We start from the raw sequence: 22,635 nt of genomic DNA on the forward strand, positions 1-22,635 counted from the left end.
AGTTGTTTTGGTGTAAAGGGTAAAACTGTCATTTTAATTTCAGGATTAACACCGTCAGAAAAAATGAAAAATGGGACGTTTACGGTTGTAAGGTATTCTGCAGGGAAGCCACTGTAAATATCTGGTGAGAGAGATTGCCGTTCTTCCACCTCCAAAAAATTCAAAGACCTCTCTAGTTCTCCGAGAAGACTAATCTCCTAGTTGATTTAGCGCGATCGAAACCCTAGCTCTCCTCTGCTGTTTTTGGGGTTCAATAAAGCAGGAGCAGAGCAATGGGGAAGAAACAGCACAGCAAAGATCGGATGTTCATAACGAAAACGGAGTGGGCGACGGAATGGGGCGGTGCCAAATCCAAAAATTTGTCCACGCCATTCAAGCGTCTTCCCTTCTACTGCTGCTCGTATGTTACTCTCTCACTGAGATTAGTTTGGTTTCTGTTTGAGTTTGCTTTTGTTCTTCTCCTTCACTTTAAGCTCATGATTGTAAAATTTTCTTTCTTTTAATTGACTTTGCTGTTCTTCTCCATGGGGAAATTTGTTCTAGGCTCACCTTCACTCCGTTCGAGACTGCGGTTTGTACAATTGATGGCAGCGTTTTCGACGTTACGTTAGTATTTCTTTCTGCAACACACATACACATTCATTCTATCTTCTCTATATTTGTTTTGTTAATTTATTTTTATATAATCTCAATTGAGTTAATGTTATCAAGTTTGGAGTGTGATTTGGTGTTGCAGGAATATAATTCCTTACATTAAAAAATATGGAAAGCATCCGGTCACTGGAGCTCCCCTTAAAGTTGAGGATCTCATCCCTCTTACTTTCCACAAGAACTCTGAAGGTAGACCCTCCTTTTCTTGCCCTCTTGTTAAATGTAGAATTTTGTTTTCACTCTTGGAAAGTTGGAATTCTAAATTTCCGTGTTGTATTTCCATTGTGTTTTTCTAGTTGATTTCCTCGAGTATTTATGCTACTATTTGCAGTTGTGGCATTATCTAGGGTTGGGTTTCAACTCATTGGCCTGTAGAAATTATTTTAGATTACTCACACCTCACTTGAACTGCGCAACCCTCCTGCTGCACCCTGCCTTGTTTGCGTCTCTGAATAGTTCATTTAGGCATTTCTGTTGTTCTGCTCAGCTAACGTTATCCAGACTAAATTGGTTAGTATTGTGAGTTCTGTGTCAACATTCCATTCTAGTTAGAGCCATTAGAGCTATTGACATCTCCCACCTTCCCCTTGTCCTTTACAACCCAGTAATATATCACTCATTTTCGGTCGATGTGCTCATTGTTTAGAAGATGTCTGAGCTATCTCAAACTTCTTCCTCATCTTGTCCCCCACTGGTGTAACTCCTTGTTTCCCTGTGCTTTATTGATGTCCAATTCTATCCTTTCAAGCCCTGCCATGCAATATATTTTCCATCTTGTAGACCCTACTTCCCCCTCACCCTGGTTTCTCGATCTGCAACAGAACCCACAATTCCCCCTAATCAACCATTTAGTCTTCAAACGTAGTCCTTTTCAACCCTAAGTCCGAAACTCAGTCTTAATTGTCCTTAAGCATTAACACATGAAAAACCTATCCCCAATTGTGCCCCCTTGAAAAATTGTTGGCCACTTATATAGTTATTTTTATTTCAGTTTGACAGCTTATTAGCACATGATTGTCTTTTATGATTACTCCTCCTAGTGTAACTAGAAATAGACTCTTAGATTTGACCGTGGCACAAAATTTCCGTATTCTAATTAGGACCAATGAAAACTATGGTTATATTTTGTTGGATGGGGTAATGACTTATGTCAAATATGACACTAGCCCTCTTTATTTGTAACAATGGAGAGGAGGTTTTAGAGAATTACAGAGACCATTAAACCCCTTAGGGTCCGTTTGGTAACTGACACTTTCCCTAAAACCCATTATTACAACACTCTCCCTCAAATTGGTGCATACATATCACATATGCCCAACTTGCAGATAATAGAATGAAACGTCTTACTACTAAGATCTTTAGTAAATACATCAGCCAGTTGTTTACCACTGGGAACAAAAGGCACAGTGATAAGGCATATACCCAGCTTCTCTTTGATGAAATGTCGATCGATTTCCACATGCTTGGTTCGATCATACTGGACAGAGTTGTGGGCAATGCTAATTGCAGATTTGCTGTCACAAAAGAGCTTTATAGGAAGGGTGGCAGGAATAGCCAAATCAGTGAGAAGACCATGAAGCCATAGGAGCTCACAAATGCCATATACCATAGCATGGAACTCTGCTTTGGCACTTAAATAGGCAACCATGGCTTGCTTCTTGCTTCACCATGTAATAAGGTTACCACCAACAACGGTACAATACCCAATAGTAGACTTGCGGTCATCAAGGGAACCTGTTTAATCAGCATCCATGAAGGCTTCCACCCTAAGGTGATTATGAGGAGAAAAAATGATGTCACGTCCTAGGGGCAGATTTCAAGTACTGCAGAATACGCAATACAACTTCCATGTGAGTCAAGTAGGGATCATGCATGTATTGACTAACCAGGCTGATGGCAAATGCTATGTCAGGGCATGTATGAGAGAGATCGATAAACTGCCCCACTAATCTCTGATCTCCCCTTATCTACAGGATCACCTTCCTTGCTACTCAGGTGACCATTAGCTTCAGTAGGAGTGTCTGTCGGCTTACACCCCAACATGCCCTCCGTAGAGAGAAGATCAAGCACATACTTCCGCTGAGACAAGTAGATCCCATGAGAAGACCTGGCAACTTCAATGCTGAGGAAGTAACGAAGTTGTCCTAGATCTTTAATCTCGAATTCCTCACGAAGTTGAGGTGAGAGATTTTTGCGAGATCATCACCAGTAACAACAATATCATCTGCATAAACTATTAGGATAGCAATCTTCCCACTATATCTCTTGATGAACAGAGTGTGGTTGGCCTTTCTTTGAGAGTAACCTGTAGCGACCATAGCCTTGTGGAAACGTATGAACCAAGCACGAGGAGATTGCTTCAGCCCCATACAGAGCACACTTCAGCTTGCATACCTTCCCTTGGGTTTTGGAGCAAGTGAACCCAGGAGGAATGTCTATATACACTTCCTCAAGTTCCCATGAAGGAAGGCATTCTTCACATCTAACTGTTGGAAATCCCAATTTAAGTTGGCGGCACAAGCCAAGATAACATGAATTGTGTTCATTTTAGCAACTAGAGCTAAAGTCTCCTGGTAGTCAATCCCATAGGACTGTGTGAAGCCTTTGGCAACAAATCTGGCCTTGTACTGATCCACTGTACCATCAACTTTCTGTTTTACTATGAAGACCCACTTGCACCCAATTGTCTTATTTTGTAAGGAAAGACACACCAGATCCCATATGGCATTCTTCTTCAGAGCCTGCATCTCTTCAACCATAGCTGCTTGCCATTGTGAGCCTACACTTGCTTCCTGCCGGGTATGAGGAATGGACACAGAGGAAAGAAAAGACACAAAACTATAGTAAAAAGGAGAAAGTCAATCATAAGAAACAATTTTAGCAATAAGATGTAAAAGTACAAGACCTAATGCATTTACGAACAGCAGTAGCCAACTCAAGGACTGTTCAACAGAAGGAGGAGAATTACCAGGGTCCAAGGGGATAAGATCAAGCTCGAGAGGAGACAACTGGAATGGTAGGGAAGATGCTGGATGTGTAGTGGTCTGAGTCTGCTTTCTGCAACTATACACACGTATCTCTGGCCGAGGCGAAGTAGAAGTAGGAGTGTCACTCTCCCCCTGAAACGGTATACTAGCAGAGATAGCATTTTCAAGAGACGGCAGCACATCTTCCACAATGAAAGGAGACTCCCTTTGAAGAGGTGTCACAGTGTAATATGACATAGATTCGTGAAAGACAACATCCATAGTCACAAACCAATGCCGAGTGGGAGGATGAAAACACCGATAGCTTTTTTTAGTAGGAGCATACCCCAGAAAAATGCACCTGAGATCACGAGGATCAAACTTTCCATGAGGATGATGATCGCGAGCAGAGCAAACACTACCGAATACCTTAGGAGGAACAGGAAAAGCAGCGGAACTTTGGAGAAGATCCAGAGGGGAGCGGAAGGAATGGACCCGAGAAGGCATTCGGTTGATAAGAAAGGCAACAGTGAGAATTGTGGCACTCCAATACTGGAGAGGAACATGCATCTCAAACATAAGAGAGCGTGCTATCTCACAAATGTGGCGTTTCTTCCGCTCAGCAACCCCATTTTGAGCCGGAGTATCCACACAACTAGTCTGATGGATCATCCCATGATCGGAAAGGTAAGCTTGAAAGAACCCTTTAAAGTATTCACGGCCATTGTCGTTTCGAAGGATCTTAATCGTAGCACCAAACTAAGGGGCCATTTGATTTTGTTTCAATCGTTTATGTGTCTAGAAACAACAGAAACGGTTTCTCCCATTTCTGTTCCAAGAAACAATTTTTTTACCTCAAAAAAGTGTTTGATTTTTCTGTTTCAAGAAACGGTTTCTTATGCATGTATCATTAATTACAGTTATGCCATTAGAATTTTGACAATAGGGAAGACATCATACATGATTAAAATGAAAAAACCCAATGTGATAGAGATTCAATAGGGAATATCTTTTTAAATGTCACATAAGTAAATAGAACATAGAGTTTTCTATTACGTAATATATACTTTAACAACTAACATAAAATCATTAATGGTAGCAACCAACATAAAGTCATTAAAATCAAAACATCAAGGTCCATCAATTGGAATCATAGGCATTCCCTTCGATATAGCCATTTGATTTGCTATATTTATCCTCAACATTGACATCTGTCTTGCTCCTCTCTGACTTGTGCTTGGAGTTGGAGCAATGAAGTCTTGATGATTAGGAGGATTTGGTTGATCAATTACATTATGTTCACAGCCATATTCATCAAAAAGATCATCTTTAATAGCTTGTTCTTTGATGTAGTTGTGAAGCCCACAACATGTAACTACGATGCTGGCTTGGTCCTCGATACGGTAACCCTTCATTTTTTGTAAGATTTGGAATCTATTTTTCAATACACCAAAGGTTGTTTCAATAACATTCCGTAAGGAGGAATGTCTGTGGTTGAACAACTCCTTCGGCGTTCTTGCACCCCTTCTCTCCCCACTAAAATCTGGTAGGTGATACCTTTCTCCTCGAAAGGGTGTCAAATACCCAAGTTGACTTGCGTAACCTGAGTCCACAACATCATAGTTTTTAAGGCGGTAAGGCGACGGAGGCGTTTGAGGGTCTTTCGGAGCGCCTTAGCGATAAGGTGAGCATAAATCATCGCCTTATTGACTAAAGCGTTCTTGTATAATTTTTTTATAAAACCAATCTATTTGGCTCAAATCCTAGTTGAATCATATTACTCATATGTTAAATAAATATTAACAGTTCATATGCAAACCAATGTAAGATATTCATCAAAAAAACAAATCAATAAAGTGAATAAACTAAGTTCATCTTCATCAATCATCAATCATCAATCATCATAACATATTAACATATAATATAAATACATAATTATGAAACAAAATTATAAATATAAAGAAAAGAAGACAAAAAATACTAGTATTTATTATACTTATCTCTATGATGCCAAAGTGAGTGCCTAAGCCCTAAGGTCATCCACCATATTTCTACTCTTGTCAAAGAAGAATGAAGCTCACCGCTGCCAGAGCAAAATGGTCGCCTGGATCAGTAGTTCTTCCTTGTTCCTTGATTCCTTCTTAAAACCCTTAACAAAATCCAAACCGTGTTTGTGAATCGTGTTTTTGTTTTGTTTATTTTTGGTGGAGTAAAGCTGATCCCATACATCTCAAGTGTTAACAAAACCATACACCTACCAATAAAAAAATCTATATTTCGAATCTTCATCAAGTAATTTTAAAATATGTAAAAAAAAAAAACCCCATAAGGCGCCACTTCACGTAAGGCGGAGCACTGCCTTATCATCTCTAGACCGCATTAGCGTCAAGGCGCTGGTGTCGCCTTACCAGCGCCTTAAAAACTATGCGCATCATAATACTTGCCTTCAAGTATTATGGATAACGTTTATACAAGTGAGTATATTAGTCTAAAAAGACACTTAACGTACAAGTGATTTGTTTGTTGTGAATTACCTGGAGGAGGATGAGGAAAACCTAAGGTAGCATTTGATCTCGCCTCTTCATAAACCCGAGCATCATGTGCATTACCTTCCCAACCCACGTACACAAATGTAAAACGCATGTCGAACGAACAGGCACACATAACATTTTGTGTGATCAATGCCTTCCGATTTTCGTATCGGGTTTGCTCTGATCTAGGTACTATGACTCTAATATGAGTACCATCAATAGCACCAATGCAATCCTAAATGAAACACAATATGAATATCTATTAGAATTCATTCACTTACTAGTAACTGATAATATTTGCACTTAGCATAAATCATAAAAGGTAACCTGAAAGAAAGGGCTAAACTTTGGGTTATGTTGAATCTCTGAGGGGACTACATCAAAATTAGGTGGTCTGATTGTTTCATTCGCTAGTTGAACCATAGTGTGCAACACTTTTTGAAATACAACACTAATTGTTTGTCCAGATCGTTGAAATTTCTTTGCAACTTGTCTAGTGCTGCTTCCATGCGCTACTATTACAATAAAAATTGCAAGTTGTTCATCTACTCGTATATGACAACTATCATCTAACCATCCTCTATGTATCTTCATATCATGTAGATTGAGGAAGACATGTCTCTCAACTCTAAATTCAATGTAGCATAGATTTGAATGCCCATTTAATGTCTCTGCGACCATGACGGTTCCTGTGTAGTTAGTATCCATACATGGTTCTCTAATCTGAAGGTAATCTAAAAACTTTTGGAATGTATTTAGGATGATGTCATCATCACTAGATGAATCATCTTCGAAATTGGTAGGATTCATTGCCATACCTGTATATAAATGAATATGAGTATCAAATACTACATAGTAAGAACTGAAAAAATGCATTCATCATTAAGGCAATAACAAATATCCATGTCATCCTTAAAAAATCATGTAAACAAATCAATATATGAAAGAAACTCCCATATCCTACTTTTAAATCAAATCATCCATCAAAATCAATCAAACAAACAAATAACCATAGCATCCTCAAATAAACTCCCATATCTTACTTTTAAATCAAAATATCCATCAAAATCAACAAGCAAAGAAATATCCATGTCATCTTCAAAGAAATTCCCCTATCCTACTTTTAAATCAAACCATCCATCAAAATCAAACAAACAAATATCCATGTCATTCTCAAATTTAAAAAGAAACCTATCGTTTTCAAGAAACTCCCAAATCCTACTTCAATGCTCTAATCATCCACATCTTTTTTTCAGCAACAATTTCTACAAATGATATTCTCCAAGCAGCATTCTTGTGTATCTTTTGTTGAGCCTTCACCCACATCTCTTCTGTTAACTCTGTCATGTTGTCCAACAATACCTGACACGCTTTGATGCTGTACATTCCATCCACTAGATTATTGATAGTTGGAAGAACTGGTCTAGAAGTGGGAGTACTACTACCCCCCCGTTCCATTTTCCAGGCCACATATGAGCTGAAGTCATGTGCAGATTTGGTAATGACTTTTGTGGTACTCTTCTTCCTTCGGTCTGTGGGAGTTCTATCACGCTTCCGCTTTGTTGTAGAACGACTAACCACTTCATCAACATTTGTAGGCTCTATATCATTCAGACCTACTACATCTTCAGGGGAATCATGTGTATCATTCTCATCCTCACAATGAAGATCAATGTCGATGGACTTTTGCTTCCCAGCAGTATGCTGAGATACTCCTCTATCTCCTCGAGCACTTGAGTTTGAGAAGACCTCTAACAACTCTGGCCACCATGGAAGTCCACTCTTTCGGAATTTGGCCCAGTTTGGATTTGCCTATAATCCAAAATAATCGATATTATACACTGTTGGCAAAAATATATATATATATATATATTTATCCATTGACTATTGCTTCAAGGAATGGATTACCTTTATAGCATTTTCCCAAACAGAATCTGCAGTTGTAGCAGTCCTAGTATTTGAATCGCATCCAAATCCTGTAGTTTCGAGCAACTGCCTGAAACTATTATAGTCACCTCGTAGCTTATTCATCTTATTACGCAGCTGCTCTTTTCGAAATGGACGTTGGAAAGTTGCTTCTAGTCCTGCTTTAATGTTATTCCACCCAACTTTACTGAATGTGGAGTTGGACTTCTGACCATTCCTTACATTATCAATCATTAAGTTGATGAATTTGTTCAATTCAGAAGCATTCCAAAGGATTGTGGTTGTGGTTGTGGTTGTTGTTGTGGTTGGAGCAGGAGTAGGGTTTCCACTATATGACATATTGTCTACATAAAGGAAACATTGATCATGTTAAAGTCAAGAATCATCAGCTCACAATTGGATATGCATATTGAACATTCATAGACTGGCATTCAACAATGACAAAAGGAAATCTCTCAAAAGAAATAACCAAAATTTCCAAAGTGAGTAAAACAGTAGGCATAAATGGAAACAAAATATCAGCAAGAATCCTATTTCCTGCAAAAAATATAAAAGATAACTACTACAAAATAACTCACCAAAATAGGTGAATTCACAATAATAGAAAGTATAATCTTAACATGGAGTCAAGGACGTGACAAACAAATCAACATAACCAACAAATTAAGTAGTTTATATACATGAACCTCATTTCTTTCCTCTAGTATATATTTTCCTTGGACTCCTTCCCTTTTCTCCTTTTAGTTTTATGGATCTATTATTTTCAAGAAAAGCATCTATGTGCACCAACATCATTTTATAATTAATTCATGTCATGCCAAATCAACCATCGTGTGTCTTTGCTATCATGATCTCACATCACCAAATCACTAGGATCAAACTCAGCATTTAATGCTAAAATAGGCATGGATTCAACCAATAACAAAGATATTTTCTGTATGGTAATAACTGTAAATAAAAGAATCTACAAATTGATGCTAGAGAAAATGGAGGAACATGGCTGTCCACCCAACACAGTTACTTATAATTCGCTTGTTAGAGGGCTTTGTATCCAAGGGAATCTGCAACAAAGTTTGCAGCTTTTGGATAAACTAATGCACAAGGGGCTGGTCCCAAATGTATTTACTTATTCATTCTTGCTTGAAGCTGCTTACAGGGAGAGAGGGGTAGATGAAGCAATTTAGATTAGTGAGCGGTTTAGAGCAATGACTATGATAACTCAGGATACATAGACAAAGCCCCCAAAACATTAAGCAACAGTTACTTGCAAGGCCAAAATTAACGGGAACAAAGGAGTGATGAGAGGTAGTTCTAATAACAGAAGACCAACTAGAAGCTAGGTCACTCACTGAGACATCTTCAAAATTGTATCCATTTTCTGTGGATTTAGCACCTTAATTAAACATTGTGTATGAGTACTTATGAGGTTCTTGGAAAGTGAGTTGTAGACATATTGTCTACTAGCAATAACTCATTAGGTTCTTGGAAAGGGATTTCATTATCCAGATGCAGGCTCACATTATATTAGGTTTCCACACAGCAAGCATGGATGGGATTCCATTGCCAATTAGAATCCCCTGGTCTCAACCTTTAATGATCTATAAACATTATTTGTGATAAACACACAAGAGAAGCTTAAAAAACCTTCAGTGAGCATTCTTATAATTGGGAAGGAAGAGCCAGCGATGATTATCTGCTATCCATTTCTCAAACTTCAAAATCTTTATTTTTTTTATAGCCTCTGCTTATAAAAAGGGAAACTGCGAGGAGTTCAAAAAATTTGGCACACTTGTATTGTATATTCTAGAGGCCTACTCTGATCTTGATAGTCAAGAAAACCAAGGAAGTAAAATGATATTCTGAATTTAGTGTATGTAATTTCCATTAATTCCCAATAACAGAATTCGTCTTGGAATTCATGGACCGCACTCCAATGCAAGTGCGGTAGAACTGAAGAAGCCATTAAATTCTTCAGGGGTTTACCATTGAAGGGGTTTAGGCCAAATGTTGTGAGTTACAACATTTTATTGAGGAATTTGTGCTTTGAGAGGACATGGGAGGAGGCAAATGTGCTTCTGGCGGAGATGGACGAAGGGGACATTGTAATCCTAATGACAGAGCAGCAGCAAAGTAGATCTTGTGATTAAGTGTCTAGACCAAATGATGTATCGGCACTGTAATCCTAATGACGGAAGCTACAACGCTCTTGCTGTGCTCTGCAAGGAGGGAAAGGTGCAGGAAGCTTGGGTAATAAAACAAACTCTTCCATGCATGACTTCTATAGGAATGTTATATCAAGCTTGTGTAGGAAGGGAAACACTGTGGCAGCATTTCAGCTCTTATATGAGATGACAAAGAATGGATTTACTCCTGATTTCTATACCAAATCATCCCTGATCAGAGGCCTGTGTATGGAGGGGATGCTAGCTGAGGCAATTGAAATTTTTACAGTAATGGAAGAGAATGATTTTAGACCAGCTATTGACAATTACAATGCCCTTATACTTGGCTTATGCAAGGCCAGAAGGACAGATCTTTCACTAGGAGTCTTTGAGATGATGATTGAGAAGGGTGACATGCCTAATGAGACAACTTATACTATCGTAGTCGAAGGGATTGCCCATGAAGAACAAATGAAGTTGGCCGCAGAGGTTCTGAGGGAGTTGTATCATAGACGCGTTCTGAGTCTAAATACTGTGGAAAGGCTTGTGATGCAATATGATTTGGAATTATCAACTCCTTAACTCAGATCTGGGGAATAAAAAAGTGGAAAGCTTTACTAGGATCTTTTGATGATAACTAAGTCAAATTCCTGCTTTCATTGGCTGAATCCTCTACTCAACCAATTTGTGAGCAAAAAAATAGAGAATTCTTAAAACCCCCAATCCCAATTTCCTTCTGTTCTGTCGAAATTTTTTTTTGGCTGTCTCATTAACTCCCTACTCTATCCTGTTTCTGTCTGTGTATTCTGCCATATTGTGCCCATCTTGTATTTGAGAGCTTACAATAAATTAAATGCTTCAGTTATGATCCTCATCTTCTTTGTCCCATGTTCACTGGAAACATCCGACATGAGTAGAAACAATTTTTAAGTTCCATTGCATCGTGTAAAGGATGGGTGAGAGATTGGTTTTCCTTTTTAATTGTGATTCTCAGTTCCATTACAATCGCCAAGATGACACATGATGCTCCAAACAACAGAAGAGTTTAGGGAAAGAAAAAGAAAATTAGACTCATGTCTTGGAACCTCTAATTCTGTCTAGTTCTGTTCTCCAACGGTTCTATTGCTAAAAGTTGTTAAAAACTAACAGAAAAGATATTGAATATGAATCTAAAGTTGTTTGAATATGAATATTTCCTCATACATTAATAAAGGTGCTAGCATTGCTCATTTTGAATGTTCTCATTGAATACATGCATTATGGAGGAACATTAATCCCATCTAACTTCAGAACCAGATAATCACACTTCACTTGATCTGACTACTACGATTTCATACTTACCCGAAACCATAAGAATCCCCATTGCTCAAATAAAACATCAAAAACATCAAAGAGCTGGAAGAAATGAACTTTGTAAACTATAATCAACTAAATAAAATAAAATAGAATTAATAAGAGATAAAAGTTAGAATTGAAGGCGGCGTAAGCAAACCGCATAATCAATAAATTCAACACAAAATACTCAATTACCCACCAACCATTACAATCTACAAATTGATCCAGAGACATTATGGTAATAACAATATTCAGGAAGAAAAGAAAATTCAATATCTCGACCAGCCAAGAATTAGGGAAGGACAGCAACAGCATCAGCAATGACAACAGCAAACAGAGAACTTAAATCCATCAGAGATCAACAAGACAACCCCCAAATCCACACAGATTAGCAGGAATCAGAAATTAGGGCCAGAGATTACCCATCAGGGATCAACAAGACAACCCCCAAATCCCCATGTTACAGAGATTAAATCAGATCTGTGATTAGTGCTTGAAATGATACCTGAGCTTGGCGATCGTACTTGTCGCTGCAACTCTCCGTTGCTTGACGAGAGAGAGAGAGAGAGAGAGAGAGAGAGAGAGAGAGAGAGAGAGAGAATGTCGACCTTCGCAAGAGAGCAGAGACGGTCGCCGAGCTTTGTGGAGAGTTGCAGCTTGTGGAGAGATGCAGGGAGATAGCAGAGGGTAGGGCGTTGGGACTCGGGATTTCACGTTTTTCCCCCCTCACCTTGTTTCAAGAAACAGAAAAGTAACTAAAAGGTATTTCTTCATTCCTGTTTCTGGGAACAAAAGTGGATATAAATTTTAATTTTTATTTCATAAATAGGTGAAACAGAACAAAAAAATCAAACAGAAAAAAATGATGTTTTTCTGTTTCTGAACACAAAAAAACGGAAAAACCATTTCTAAAGACAAAATCAAACGGGCCCTAAGTCTGAACCATGCAGTGAAAACTGCTGAAAGCAATAGAAGGTCTCGCCCTTGGTTCACATCATATAAACCCAAGTAGTTTGAGAATGACAATCAATAAAAAAGAAACCACCGATAACCATAGACAGACACATAGCGGGATGGACCTCAAATATCAGAATATATCAATGAAAAAGAAGTGGCACTTTTATTTCCAGAAACAGAATTAGTGATTCGAGTTTGTTTGGCCAAAACACATGCCTTACAAAAGAACTGACTCGAATTACAATTTTAAAGGAAGAAAAAACTCTAGCTAAGGTTCCCAAAGGGGGATGTCCCAACCGACAATGCCACTGCAGTAATTCAAAGATGGGAGGTGATGTAGAAGATGTCTGAAGAGCCTGACCATTGACTAATGCCGAGTCATCATTAAGCAGATACATATCACCACGTACCCTACCAGAGCCAATCGTTGCCCTCGTCACAAGATCCTGAAAAATACAATGAGATGGAAAAAAGGTAACTTTGCAATTAAGACTGGAAGTAAGACTACTAATAGCCAAAAGGTTAGTGGGAAAAGAAAGAACATGCAATACAGTAGAAAGGGATAAAGAAGGGCTACAACTAACATAGCCATTTCCCAGAATAGTGGAATAAGTCCCATTAGCCAATTTGACCTTACCATTACCAGGGCAGGTAGTGTATTGTGAGAAAAGAGGCAAGCGGCTTGTTATATGATCAGAAGCCCCAGATTCTATAATCTAAGGGGTAGAAGGGATAGACATAGTATGACCACAAAAGGAAATACCTGACCCAGAAAGGGTGGAATGAGCAGAGCTCACAGTGGCTGGTGCAAGAGAGTTTGGACGTGTCAAGAGGCACCGGAGGGTAGTAAGCTCATCAGTTGATAGCGAGGCTATTGAGGTGTTAAGAGCAGGGCTCTCAGTATGGTTGGCTTGCCCAGAAGTACCGGCAAGACCCTTCCCTCGCCTTTTTCCAGATGTATCTGCAAGACGGCCATGAAGCTTCCAGCCGTGCTTCTTAGTGTGACGCTCTTTCCCACAGTAATCGCACTTCACTGGAGTCCTGGTAGAGGAGCCACTAGACTGTGGGGCTGCACTAAGGGACTGAGTGCCAGAGACAAGTGCAGATCTCTCAGTAGGAGTGGCGGCTTGTTGTGGAAGCATAGTGGTATGTCGACTGTCCTCAAGTTGGATCATAACATAGGCTTGATCCAAGGTAGGAAAGGGGTCACGACTTGAGACCTGGGACCGCAGTTGATTAAACTCCACATTCAGACCTGTCAGAAAGTCATAGTCCCTGATCTTGCCCTCTCGCTTATGAAAACTGGTGACATCTACAGGGGTGGAAGGAGTATACTCCTCATAGAAATCCAACTCAGTCATAGAAGTATTGTGACAAAGTGAGCCCTCTCTGCCTCGGATCATGAACCTTCTGGCGAAGCTCAAAGACCTGAGCATCATTCTCTGCCTGGGATAGATATCCTGGACAGACTTCCAGATATTCGTAGCGGAGTCAAGGAGAAGATAGCCACGTGAAAGCTGTGGCAACATGGAGTTGACAAGGAAGGCCATAACCAAAGAGTTGGCACACTTCCACTTGTCAATCTCAAGATCGGTGGTCGGACGCTTTGTGGTTCCAAACTTCCAATGAGGTACCCGTAATAGCCACGGGATTTGATGGAGATGCAAACTGAGCATCACATAAGGTAGTTTGTGCCATCAAGCTTGATAGCACAAAGAGGAAAGGTAGGAAGAGACGTGGTGTCTCTGCCAGTAGAAGCAGATGAGCTAGCAGACATGGCTGCTACTCAAGGGGGTTGTGTAAATAGAAGAGACACTAGCCAGAGATAGAGAAAGCACCAAAATAACCAGAAAAGCTAGAAAACCCAAAAAATCGATAAAAGGTAAAACCCTGAGAAAACGATTTTGGGGATAGCTCTAAAACCGAGACCTCAAACAAAAGGTGGTCGGTACATACCACTACAAGGATAAGGGACACCAATCGCAATAAACATCAAGACGATTGGAGCATCGAGAGGGGAAAAAGCATCTTGGCAGTGGAAAAACGATTTCAGGGAGAAAACCCTGAAAAAGTGATAAAAAAAGGTTTTGGGTCTCTCAGATTATTGTAGAAGAGAGTCTAAAAGCCCAGGGAAAGGAATGATGGATGGAGGCTAGAAACCCTCTTGATGGTTTAAGAAGCTCCCACCATGAGAAAGAAGCAGATGAAGAGAGATGGAGGGAGGCGCAGATGAAGTAGGCACTGGGAGAGAGAGAAAGGGATGGAGAAGAGGGAGAGCCTTTAGGGTTTTTGATCCTATGGCTCTGATATCATGTTGGATGGGGTAATGGCTTGTGTCAAATATGACATTAGCCCTCTTTATTTATAACAATCGAGAGAAGGTTATAGAGAATTACAAAGACCATTAAACCCCTTAGGGTCTGTTTGGTAACTGACACTTTCCCTAAAACCCTTAAATTCGATTATTACAACATATTTTCTGTTGAGAGAGAAAGTTTAAGAGTTTCACTAGCTTTAATCTGTAACTTATCTATAAGGTTTAGCATTAAATAATCAGCAGGGACATCATCTCCTTCGGATTGGTACCAATAGTTAGAACTTTAATATGAATCTGTCTGATCAATCCGTTTTATGGTTGACTCACAGGCCTGGTATTGGATATCTGTATTTTGGAATGGGTCACCCATAGTTTTCTAATGGTAATTCACCCTTGGAGTTTTTTTCTTCTCTGGAATAGGCACTAAATATCGAGTTTATTATGAAACCTGCCAAGTAAAACAAACTAACTTCTTTTGTTGATCAATTCTTTATCTTTCTTTTTTGATACTTTCACTCTTTAAACTGCATGGATTTTAATTTGATGTATGTTGCTTGGTATCTCTATTTTGGTTCTGGGCTTCTGAATTTCTTTCCTTGGTATAATACTAAGTGGATCTGTCTTCATTCTCATTGTAGGAGAATTTCATTGCCCAGTTTTAAACAAAGTGTTCACAGAATTTACACATCTTGTTGCTGTGAAAACTACGGGAAATGTGTTCTGTTATGAGGTTTGTTCTTACTTCTTTGTCAATCGTTTCCATTGTTATTTTCCTGTAATTTGACTACTTACAGTTTAGATTTGTTTCTTTCTTGTGATAGGCCATTAAAGAACTCAACTTGAAAACAAAAAACTGGAAGGAGCTCCTCACTGATGAACCGTTTACCAGGGAAGACATTATAACAATTCAGGTGAGAGAACGGCTGGAAGCCACCATTTTCTGTTTGGTTGTTGGGTGTTCCAACTCAGTAATAATCTCTCTACAAGACTCTTACAGTTGATATCTCCGTTCCTTCCTTGACAGAATCCAAATGCCCTTGACAGCAAGGCCCTGATTGAATTTGATCATGTTAAGAATAGTCTTAAAGTTGATGATGAAGGTGAGCTATGAATTTCTCCTATGTTCTGAAAACTGGATGGTTGAACTGTTTAAACTGGAGTTACATAAATAATGAATAACGTGAAATACTACCTGCAATCAAGGGTTGAAACTGAAATGTTTCAGGTTTCAACTTAGACTTGGTTGAAACCTTGCATGTTTTTGGTGTTGGTTTCGTTTGTGACCATTTTGGTGGTCAAATGGCCATATTTTGGCCCAAAACTGCAAAGAAACCATAATTTAATATCTCGAAACATGATGGAACCTTTAGATAGTTAAAAAATATGTTCAAAATTATTGGTAGCGTACAACATTCATTTGTATACTCTCTCAAATTAGGCTATGCTGCATGTAATTTAGTACCATAGGCCCTTGACATATAAAATTCAATGAAAACAACTAAATATGCATTACAAATGGGGAAAAAAAACCGTTTTTATTATAAAAATTTAAAGTGTTACAATTTACAAGTACATGTACAAGTGTTACAATTGTCAGCAGGTGAAATTCAGAAGACCCCTGCAAGTGTTACAACTGTCTTTATATGGCCCTTTCTTCCTCCTTCATTGATACTATAAACATTTGTTTGTCTAAAGCCTCTTGGTTGGCTAATATATTTTCCAACTTTATTAGAGTTGGTTCTCTTGCCCATCTACGGGTTGCCTTGATAATAACGTTGTATTATGGCTGTAACACGTGAATAATTATTCTCATCATCCGGTTATCTGAGATTGCATTTTGAGGATCTAATTTTGAAATTTCTTCACCAAGAAATTTAACTTTTGTAAAGTATTGGCTCACCATCATGCTTTGTTGCGAGATTGATAAAAGCTTGTTCTCCAGCCACTGGAGATTAGCATTATTCATCCACATGAATAGTGTCGCTGGAGTGTCCCATGCCTGCTTTGGAGTTTTTGCATTCTTGATGTGTTGTAATAATTCATCTTCCACAGTCACTGCTAAGACATACATTGCCTTATCAACTTTATCTTCCATCTCTTCAACTCCTCAGCATCTGTGGGTTGTGTGGTTTTGTTGCCACTAACAATATCCCATAAGTCCTGACCGAGCAGGTAGAAATGTACACGAACACTCTAGTTATAGTTGTTATTGTTGAGTTTCTCGATGCTGCTAAATGAATTAGAAATATGTGCTATCGTGACTTGGTGATGCCTGACAATACACCAAGTCTGGTCCTTGACCAAACAACTTCACAGTCCTTGACTATGCACTGGCAGAACCTCCTCGTATCACAGTCCTTGACCTCCCATTTTGATACCACTTCTTAAAGCGAAGTGGCAAGAGAAGAACACTTTTATTGAAGAAAGAAGCTCATAATACAATTGTGTACTCACACACATACATACACTTTCACACACACATTTACTGATGATGACATCACACTCAAATAGTCACTCACTATTTACTCACCTACTCACTTGATTTATTATATCTCACACTTTCACCTCACGTACAATCTTGCACATTTCGCCCTGCATTTTGCACTTTGCACTTTACACTTGGGACTTGCACACACTTGAGAGACCTACTCTCTTTATATAGGAGTTGTAGGTCAGTTAAGGAAGTTCTCTAGATTGTTGGTGAGTGATAGGGAAAAATCTAGAGAAAAAATATTCTAAGGAAAGATTAGAGAGAGATTTCGAGAGAGAGAGAGAGAGAGAGAGAGGAGTTGTTTCTTTAACATTAATCTTCAACAAATTTTCTCAAATGCACCAAATCGTTACTATAGATTTGCCGGTGTTTTGGCCAAAGAATCCAAAAAATGGGGTTTTCTGGCACTGCATGATGAAACAGCTCAAAACCACTAAAACGGGTTGAAACAGTGACCCATTTCGATGGAGAAACTTACTGAGATTTTGAACAGAACCCAACGGTTTTGGTCAAAATATTGTATTTCTAGTGACTAGTGAGTCGCAGGCCATTTCTTTGGCAAAAAAAGGCCAGATTTTTGTCAAAATGTTGCCTGCAATCACTTTCTCAGCTACCCTAGTTAAGCTCAATAAAATCAAGCTTCTCTTTCTTTCTTTTTTGTCCCTCTTGGGAAATTGTTTCAGGGGGTGGGTGGGGAAAGTGGGGAACAAGTATCAAGCTGTATTTTAAAATGGATGAACCCTTTATGAATCACTGGTACCATACTTGAATGGCTATTCAAGGTGTTCTTTCTCTTCTTATGAAGAGAAAAAGCGCAAGTCAAAGTGTGTGTGTGAGTGAAAGAATTGAGAAGCACATTTGACAAGCAACAAGGACAGGTACAGCCAATTAAACATTGTAGGTGACATAGAACAAGGTATGCAAGCTGAGATTAAACTTCAGAAAGTGCTGAAGTCTGAACTTGATAAGTGTAATGAAGGATGTTGAATAAAGGACTAACCATCTGTTACTCCCAACTTCTAAATTCTTTATCTTCATCTATAACCAAATTCTCATCCACCTCTTAGTTGTGCATCCTTAAAGAAGTACAACCCTTCCTGCTTCAATGATCCATTCCTCTTATAACTTCTTGTCCTGATAAACCTTTGATGTGGCCCCTAAATATTTCTAAAGAACCATTTATAGTTATTTTTTCCATCCAAATGGAGATTAATAATGGTGAGCGAGATAGAAGGACATGATGAGTCCTGACGGATTTGATGTTCTACCGTCGTAGGGGGACGACAAGGAGGTGTTCCTCATTAGAACAGAAGACTAGCTGGCAAGTTAGAGCAGTCTTTTAGTCAACATGGGAATAAAACCTAATGTTCCCGGGGCCCCTCCTGGAGCTATTGTTAGGCCTGAAAATAGAAGGCCTATTTTATCCTTTTGGAGACATTGGAGGTACAGAATCTATGGAAATGTACAGAGTATCTCTCTGAGTTACGTTGGATTTGCAGAACATTGGAACTCTTTACTTTGTCAACTGTAGATTTGTTTACTATTCTTGGTTATGGACCTTTTTTTTTTTTTTTTTTTTTTTTTCCATCTTTTGGCAGAATTGAAAAGAATGGGTACAGATCCAGCTTATAACATAAACGTAACGGGAGATATTAAACAGATGCTTCTGGAGCTTGGAACTGAGAAGGGGAGGCAAACTGCCTTGCATGGCGGAGGAGGCAACAAAGCGCAGAGTGAAAGAGCTGCCGCACTTGCTGCTATTTTAGCTTCGAGATCCCGCATCAAAGAGGATTCCAAGTCCAATACAAATGGAGAAGTTAAACCAAGTCAGTCTTTTAGTATTGTAGATGCTGCATCTGCATCAGTACATGGGAGAAGTGCTACAGCTGCCAAAGCTGCATCAAGTGATAAGACTGCTGCTCGGATAGCAATGCACATGGCAGGTGAACGGGCGCCTGTCAATGCCAAAATGGTTAGCTTCTCATAATTAAAGATTCTCTTATCAGTGTTTTGATTTAATTCATTGCGAACTGCTGTTGGTATTGTCTTTATTGGCTGCCACTGATAATATTTCAGGTAAAAAGCCGTTTCACCACTGGTGCTGCCTCACGTTCCTTTACTTCTACCTCTTATGATCCTATTACCAAAAATGAATTTGAATACATCAAAATCGAGAAGAATCCAAAAAAGAAAGGCTATTTGCAGCTGCATACCACACATGGTGATTTGAACATAGAGCTTCATTGTGATATAACTCCTAGGACTTGTGAAAACTTCATCACATTGTGTGAACGTGGCTACTATAATGGAATAGCATTCCATCGAAGCATTCGGTATGACAAACTACTAACTGGGACATTTTTAAACCTCTCTTAATTATATTTATTCACATATTTCTAATGTTCTGAAGTTTAAGATGATGATTTTATCTCAACTAACTCAAATAAACTCATTCTTACTTTATCCCAACCAAATGTAGCAGGCTATACTAATCCTTTTTCACCATTCAACCCACTTATGTTCATCTATTGTAGGAATTTTATGATCCAGGGTGGTGATCCCACTGGGACTGGAAAAGGAGGTGAGTCCATTTGGGGGAAGCCTTTCAAAGATGAGCTAAACTCAAAATTACTTCACTCGGGAAGGGGTGTTGTCAGTATGGCCAATAGTGGTCCTCACACAAATGGGTCCCAATTCTTCATCCTTTACAAGTCAGCTAATCATCTGAACTTCAAGCATACTGTTTTTGGCATGGTTGTTGGTGGTTTGACAGCCCTTGCTGCCATGGAAAAGGTTCCTGTTGATGACGATGACCGGCCTCTTGTAAGTTCTGGTGTTCAGTTTCCTTCTGTTAAAGAGTATTAAATTATTTATTTTTCTAATTTTATAAATACAATTATAATATCCTGTGCTAGGTTGAAAACACATTAGTCTTTATGCAAACAAATGCCTTCCTTTTCCTTTTGGGCTACAATTGCAGATGTCTGTATGTTCTTTGTGGTTGAAGAGGTCCCACCTACAACCTTATGGTGAAGTGAAACATCTAAAGGGATTCGTTAGACTCTTTGATCAGGATATGACGATGAAATAAACATGCAGGTCTCTGACATGGATATGTAGCGCTTCTTCATGTCAATCTACATTTGGCACAATGTTATATGTGCATTATTCTAATTCCTGTTACCAATTACCTGGTTTAATTACAGTCAAGTTTCCTCTTCATGCTGCTGCATAGAAAATATTTGTTACTTTTGATTGAGGATACATCATGTGTCTGGTAATATGAAAATGTGTGTTGGTGTCTCTGATGTTTGCATGTCAAGAAAATGAGAAATGGGGATTTCAATTCTTCTACATCTCAGTCGAAGCATATTGTTCCATGGAGCTAAGCTAAGGTCCAAAGTATGGAAGAAATTGTTTCTATGACTCTTACCATCCGTCAATTCTGTTCCAGTTAATCCCTCTATCATGAGTGTCCTTGTTACACTGATCAGAATCCAATTGATATATGAGAAGCGACCAATTTTTATGCCACTCACTCTGTCGGTTATTAGTACATGTATTCCCAGGTCTTCATGTCACTTTTTGGTTTCTATCTGTTTGTTTTTTGCATCAGTAGTTTAGTTGCTGTTGAGGGTTTTTCCCCTTGCTTTTCACTATTTTTGAGGAGTTAATTTGCTCTGCTTCTTGGTGCTCGACTGCTCAAATTGAAGCCTTCCTAATATCATGACCCAGCGTTTATATTTGTGTTATTTGTTCTTTAATCCTTCTACACCATCTTTTTTGCAGGAAGAAATAAAGATCACTAGTGTTACAGTGTTTGTGAATCCTTATACAGAACCTGATGAAGAAGAAGAGAAGCAAGAAGAGAAAGATGGGAAGAATACGGATGATGTGGACAATGTAAGTTTTGGGATCTATTGCAACAGTTTAATAAGCATGTGTTTTAAGTAGCAGTTTTGCAAGTAACGAATTGGGGAGGAATGGGTTGTGAAGTAGTGATCTGACTTGGGATAAATTTTGTTAAATTTCAGGACAAGGTAGGCTCTTGGTATAGTAATCCAAGTAGTGGAACTATGGAATCAGCAGCTGTGGGTGGCGGCGTGGGGAAGTATTTGAAAGCAAAAACTGCCCTGGCGGAAGATCCAACTGGGGATGCTAATATGCCCAGCATAGCCAAGAAAAGGAAAACAACTGTTTCGGAATTCAAGGACTTCTCTTCCTGGTAATCACTTTTAGATTTGTACTATAGCTGGGGAAGACTAATACCGTGTAGAGTACCAAGCTAACTATGCATCTGAAGGGTGTAAAATCTCTGGAACTGCAGTTCCTTGGGTGACAACAGCAGAATCCTGCGTTCCCAATAGCCATATCCATTCCTGACACTTAGTTTATTGAAATCCCTTGCTGTCGTGGCTCCTTACCCTGCCTTATTTTTACTCTGATATTTATATACTTGTTTGATGTGTTCTATGGATCAATTTGCGTGTTTGTATGGTCTCCTGTCCAAATTGCTGGTTAAAGAAAAAAATAAAATAAAATGAAGATAAGACAAGGAAGATCAAGAGGTCGAGGGCTGATTTAATAAGATCAAGATTTCTTATTTCCACTCTTGCAACGGCCAGCATCTGCACCTGCATGTGTTCCTTAATGCAAACTTCAGAGGCCTGATTCAAGGGGGGCTTTGTTGGATCCATGATTAGTCAATGACATACACAAATTTCTGGTGCTCTGTTTGGTTGGAAGGACTAATAGGAGGTGGGATGCAGCTTTTTTCGATGACTGAATAGCTTCAATAATCAATGACAGGTGAGATAACAGATCGTTCATTAATCACATGTGAGTATTGGGTCGCTTAACTCCTAAATTGCTGTCCTTTGTAGCTGGGTTGTAAATTTTGTTTCAGTAAAAATCTTGGTAGAAATTTTTTGATATTCCTGTTATTTTGTTCAGATTTTCAGCCTACTAATGAGATCGTTGTGGTTTTTGTTTTTTGGGTTCATATTTTCGGCCTACTAAAAAATAAACGTAACAAAGACTAATAATTAATTTACTGTCCTGTGGATGAAGATTTATATGGATACAAATTTTAATTTTTTTTTTCCTCCTCTCTCAGGGTAGTTTTATTTTGTCTATATTAATTGATGACACCAAACTTTGTGGACATAGCATAAATGTTATCGAGCTATGAATTAAGTTTTAGATTAATCAAACTTCCAACACATGTCAACATAACACTTTGGGATCTGTTCGAAAAGCCAAATGCGATGGAGATTGGTTGAAGAATAGGAACTATTAA

General features: G+C 38.8%; 1 protein-coding gene and 1 pseudogene across 1 annotated transcript; both read left to right on the top strand.

Annotated features, from left to right (window-relative positions):
• The first annotated feature begins 87 nt into the window (after positions 1-87).
• LOC122086601 (peptidyl-prolyl cis-trans isomerase CYP65) lies at positions 88-22,338 on the top strand. The gene is made up of 11 exons (XM_042655535.1): positions 88-400; positions 544-606; positions 737-840; positions 15,484-15,575; positions 15,667-15,756; positions 15,870-15,945; positions 18,935-19,308; positions 19,413-19,669; positions 19,871-20,159; positions 21,126-21,239; positions 21,371-22,338. The coding sequence occupies exons 1-11, from the start codon at positions 273-275 to the stop codon at positions 21,563-21,565; spliced, it is 1,782 nt and encodes a 593-aa protein (XP_042511469.1). The 5' UTR covers positions 88-272; the 3' UTR covers positions 21,566-22,338.
• LOC122086602 lies at positions 8,080-11,243 on the top strand (annotated as a pseudogene).
• Positions 22,339-22,635: the final 297 nt, after the last annotated feature.

This window comes from Macadamia integrifolia, chromosome 8 (assembly GCF_013358625.1).
Source record: "Macadamia integrifolia cultivar HAES 741 chromosome 8, SCU_Mint_v3, whole genome shotgun sequence".
In the NCBI taxonomy this organism is placed as follows: domain Eukaryota; kingdom Viridiplantae; phylum Streptophyta; class Magnoliopsida; order Proteales; family Proteaceae; genus Macadamia; species Macadamia integrifolia.